Raw genomic sequence first — 5,000 nt, 5'->3', positions numbered from 1 at the left:
ACCATGTCCTTCTTAGTTGTAGGCTTCTTTTGTTCTGGAGTGTTCGTTAGAATGGATACATCAGAGGTGTTATCACACCGTGGTGAGAGGGTTCTCTCGTCTTGGTCAATTGTTCTAGACTACTTCACAATACCCAGCTGCAGACTGAGAATGTTTGGTCTAGTCTTCACCTTCGTCGCTCGTCGAGAGTTTCAGAGGGTCTTCTTTCTGGTCTTGTAGTTTTAATCATTTCAACGTGTGGACCACGTCCTCACGTTCTCTAGTCTCACAATTTTCAGCCGCTCCACGCTGTCTGGTCTCAATGGTTGATTATTCAGGGTACAGCTAGGACCACTTTACACACCGGCAGCAACCCGGCAGTTTTGGTCTAGTTTTTCATAGGTTCCTACCATTTCGTAAAGTTCAGCTCACGCTGGTTTAATGTACATTTTGTTAGCGAGTCCTCTTAACCACTCTGGCCAAAGGGGCATTCTGTCACGCCGACATAATGTCTGCGTTCACGTGGGCGTGGTTACTGACTTGGCATAGGTTTATATAAAAAGCCATTATCTCATTTAGAAGGCTTAAAATCATCTTCACAAAAGTAGTTTCGTACTTAATCATATATTTATTACAACATTTAGATGCAAACCTTACAACTAGAATGTGTACAACCTCAGAGATACAGTTATTTAGTTATACCATCCTTAATGATATCACAAAATAATAAACTTTGACAGGATTGTTCTTCATTATCCACTTTTGTATGTTGGAGTTTTTTAGGGGCAAAGTCTCTCTGTGTAAACAAAGGATTTTCAGCCTTCCATTTCTGCAGAGTGGGGGATAGTTTCTGCAAGGTATTTAAGTCATAAAACAGGCCAAAGTCCCCCATCTCCTCTCCTCTCCTCTCCTCTCTAGTCCTCTCCTCTCCTCTCCTCTCCTCTCCTCTCCTCTCCTCTCCTCTCCTGTGGCTATCCTCAAACATTTGCCTAGCTGATGGGTTATTTTGATCCTCACCAAGGAGAGAGAGTCATGACAGAAGCATAACTGTCCCAGATCTGGGTTTATAAAGTTTTGTTTTTACTTGAAGTGTTTGATTGAGCCTGTCTAAAGTGCCAGATGGGGGTGGGGTTTGCATTTTTCGGACTATTTCATTGGTTCTATTGTACCGGGCAAGCTCAATTGAGCACTGCTGAAGTTTTTGAAAGAAAGCAATACTATTTGAACCCAGATTTGACCCCCCCCCCCCCCCTCCTCTAGGTCCAGTTCCAGTTTGTGCTGCTGACCGATACCCTGTACTCCCCTCTGCCCACTGAACTGCTGCCCCCTGAGGCAGCCAAGGACAGAGCGACCCGCCCGTTCCCCAGGACCATTGTAGCTGTGGAGGTACAGGACCAGAAGAATGGGGCCACACACTGCTGGACCCTAGAGAAGCTCAGGTACTGTAGAATATAACCAGCACTAGGCCAGATCCCAGGCACAACTGATAATGAACTATATGTTACAGTAATTGTGGGTCCGGTTTTACATTATCAGGAGCGTAGTATTGAGATCATTTAATCTAAAACAGATCTCCGATTTATCTAGATATATTGTTATATGTATTTCTCTCTCTCCCTCTCGCTCTCCCCCCCCCCCTCTCTCTGTCTCCCTCTCTCTAACCCTCTCTCTCTTTCTCTCCCTCTCTCTACCCCTCTCTCTCTCTAACCCTCTCTCTCTCTCCCTCTCTCTCTCTAACCCTCTCTCTGTCTCCCTCTCTCTAACCCTCTCTCTCTTTCTCTCCCTCTCTCTACCCCTCTCTCTCTCTAACCCTCTCTCTCTCTCCCTCTCTCTCTCTATCCCTCTCTCTCTCTCTTTCTCTCTCTCTCTCCCTCTCTCTACCCCTCTCTCCCTCTCTCTAACCCTCTCTCTCTCTCCCTCTATCCCTCTCTCTCCCTCTCTCTCTCTATCCCTCTCTCTCTATCCCTCTCTCTCTCTCTCTAACCCTCTCTCTCTCCCTCTATCCCTCTCTCTCTCCCTCCCTCTCTCCCTCTCTCTCTCTATCCCTCTCTCTGTCTCTCCATCTCTCTCTCTCTCTACCCCTCTACCCCTCTATCCCTCTCTCTCTCCCTCCCTCTCTCTATCCCTCTCTCTGTCTCTCCCTCTCTCTCTCTCTCTCTCTCTACCCCTCTATCCCTCTCTCCCGCTCTCGCTCTCTCATATTATGTCTATATACAGTGTTGTAACAATGTACAAATAGTTAAAGTACAAAAGGGAAAATAAATAAAAAATAATTATGCGCTGTATTTACAATGGTGTTTGTTCTTCACTAGTTTCCCTTTTCTTGTGGCAGCAGGACACACATCATGCTGCTGTGACGGCACTCTCTCTCTACCTCTACCTCTATGCTCTATTCTGATGTTGTCCTGTGTTGCTGTCTGGCTCCCCCTGCAGGCAGCGTCTGGACCTGATGAGAGAGATGTATGACAGAGCAGCAGAGGTTCCCAGCAGCACCATAGAAGACTGTGAGAACATCATGACTGGAGGAGACCCCTTCTACGACCGCTTCCCCTGGTTCCGTCTGGTTGGCAGGTACAGTACATGACTGCATGGTCTGACTGCATGGTCAGACAGCATGGTCAGACAGCATGGTCAGACAGCATGGTCAGAGCATGGTCAAAGCATGGTCAAAGCATGGTCAAAGCATGGTCAGACAGCATGGTCAGACAGTATAGTCAAAGCATGGTCAGACAACATGCTCAGAGCATTGTCAGACAGCATGGTCAAAGCATGTTTGAGGACCAAAGATGGGATCAAATACAGTCAGGACCAATTAGAAAGGAATCACTGACCCCAGTCCACAGGCACACTGCCAAATGAATTGAAAATCCCACTTAGCTACAACAAGGTTCATTTGAGAGACAGAGATGTGTGGTGAGAGGAGGCAGGCTCACAGTAACGGGAGGGAGGCAGGCTCACGGTAACGGGAGGGAGGCAGGCTCACGGTAACGGGAGGGAGGCAGGCTCACAGTAACGGGAGGGAGGCAGGCTCACGGTAACGGGAGGGAGGCAGGCTCACAGTAACGGGAGGGAGGCAGGCTCACAGTAACGGGAGGGAGGCAGGCTCACGGTAACGGGAGGGAGGCAGGCTCACGGTAACGGGAGGGAGGCAGGCTCACAGTAACGGGAGGGAGGCAGGCTCACGGTAACGGGAGGGAGGCAGGCTCACAGTAACGGGAGGGAGGCAGGCTCACAGTAACGGGAGGGAGGCAGGCTCACGGTAACGGGAGGGAGGCAGGCTCACGGTAACGGGAGGGAGGCAGGCTCACGGTAACGGCTGGGAAGGAAGACATGGAACGGTATCAGAGACACCAAACACGTTGTTTCCATGTGTCTGATACCGTTCCAGGCACTCCATTCCAGCCGTTACTATGAGCCTGCCTCCTCTCGCCACACGTCTCTCGAGAACGTTCTTTTGACCGAGAGACTCTTAATGCACGGGTCCAAGAACAGCATGAAGAAAGTCTCACATGACATGTCGTTCTCCTGAATGAGTAAGCCTCCAGTCCGATGTTTACTGAGATACACTATTTATACAAAAGTATGTGGACATCAATTCAAATTAGTGGATTCGGTGCTATTTCAGCCACACCAGTTGCTGACAGGTGTATAAAATCGAGCACACAGCCATGCAATCTCCATAGACATACAATGGCATTAGAATGGCCTTACTGAAGAGCTCAGTTACTTTTCAACGTGGCACCGTCATAGGATACCAACTTTCCAACATGTCAGTTCATTAAAGTTATGCCCTGCTGATACCGTTCCATCTATCCTGGTAAACTATAAGTGCTGTTATTGTGAAGTGGAAATGTCTAGGAGCAACAACAGCTTAGCCACGAAGTGGTAGGCCACACAAGTTCACAGAATGGGACCGCCGAGTGCTGAAGGGCAAAAATTGTCTGTCCTCGGTTGCAACACTACCGAGTTCCAAACTGCCTCTGGAAGCAACGTCAGCACAATAACTGTTCGTCGGGAGCTTCATGAAATGGGTTTCCATGGCTGAGCAGCCGCACACAAGCCTAAGATCACCATGCACAATGTCAAGCGTCGGCTGGAGTAAAGCTCACCGCCATTGGACTCGACTCTGGAGCAGTGGAAACGCGTTCTCTGGAGGGATGAATCGCACTTTCTGGCAGTCCGACGGACAAATCTGGGTTTGGTGGATGCCAGGAGAACAATACCGACCCCAAATGCATAGTGCTAACTGTAAAGTTTGGTGGAGGAGGAATAATGGTCTGGGGCTGTTTTTCATGGTTTGGAATAGGCCCCTTAATTCCAGTGAAGGGAAATCTTAACGTGACAGCATACAATGACATTCTAGACCACAGGTGTCAAACTCATTCCACGGAGGGCCGAGTGTCTGCGGGTTTTCGTTCCTCCCTTGTACTTGATTGATGAATTAACATCACTAATTAGTTAGGAACTCCCCACACCTGGTTGTCTAGGGCTTTATTGAAAGGAAAAACCAAAAACCTGCAGACACAAGGCCCTCCGTGGAATGAGTTTGACACCCCTGTTCTAGACGATTCTGTGCTTCCAACTTTGTGGCAACAGTTTGGGGAAGGCTCTTTGCTGTTTCAGCATGACAATACACAAACGAGGTCCATACAGAAATGCTTTGTTGAGATCGGTGTGGAAGAACTTGACTGGCCTGCACAGAGCCCTGACCTCAACTCCATTGGACACCTTTGGGATGAATTGTAAGGCCGACTGTGAGCCAGGCCTAATCGCCCAACATCAGTGCCCGACCTCACTAATGCTCTTGTGGCTGAATGGAAGCAAGACCCCGTAGCAATGTTCCAACATCTGGTGGAAAGCCTTCTCAGAAGAGTGGAGGCTGTTATAGCAGCGAAAGGGGGGGACCAACTCCATATTAATGCCCATGATTTTGGAATGAGAGCAAGTGTCCACATACTTTTAGCCATGTAGTGTACCTCAAAGCCTTCTGTAAAGACAGGTTTTCTACAGCTCCCCAGCAG

At 48.7% G+C, this 5,000-nt stretch overlaps 1 protein-coding gene across 1 annotated transcript in view; it reads left to right on the top strand.

Annotated features, from left to right (window-relative positions):
• Nucleotides 1–5,000, top strand: part of kif1aa (kinesin family member 1Aa) — a gene marked incomplete in the record, with an annotated part of 191,337 nt that overhangs the window by 115,115 nt on the left and 71,222 nt on the right. Inside the window, 2 exon segments of the mRNA XM_055943926.1 lie at nt 1,240–1,418; nt 2,413–2,550. Of these exon segments, the coding sequence (XP_055799901.1) occupies nt 1,240–1,418; nt 2,413–2,550 (317 nt within the window).

This window comes from Salvelinus fontinalis, chromosome 14, assembly GCF_029448725.1.
Source record: "Salvelinus fontinalis isolate EN_2023a chromosome 14, ASM2944872v1, whole genome shotgun sequence".
NCBI classification, from domain to species: domain Eukaryota; kingdom Metazoa; phylum Chordata; class Actinopteri; order Salmoniformes; family Salmonidae; genus Salvelinus; species Salvelinus fontinalis.
This window is presented reverse-complemented; position numbering and strand designations above follow the sequence as displayed.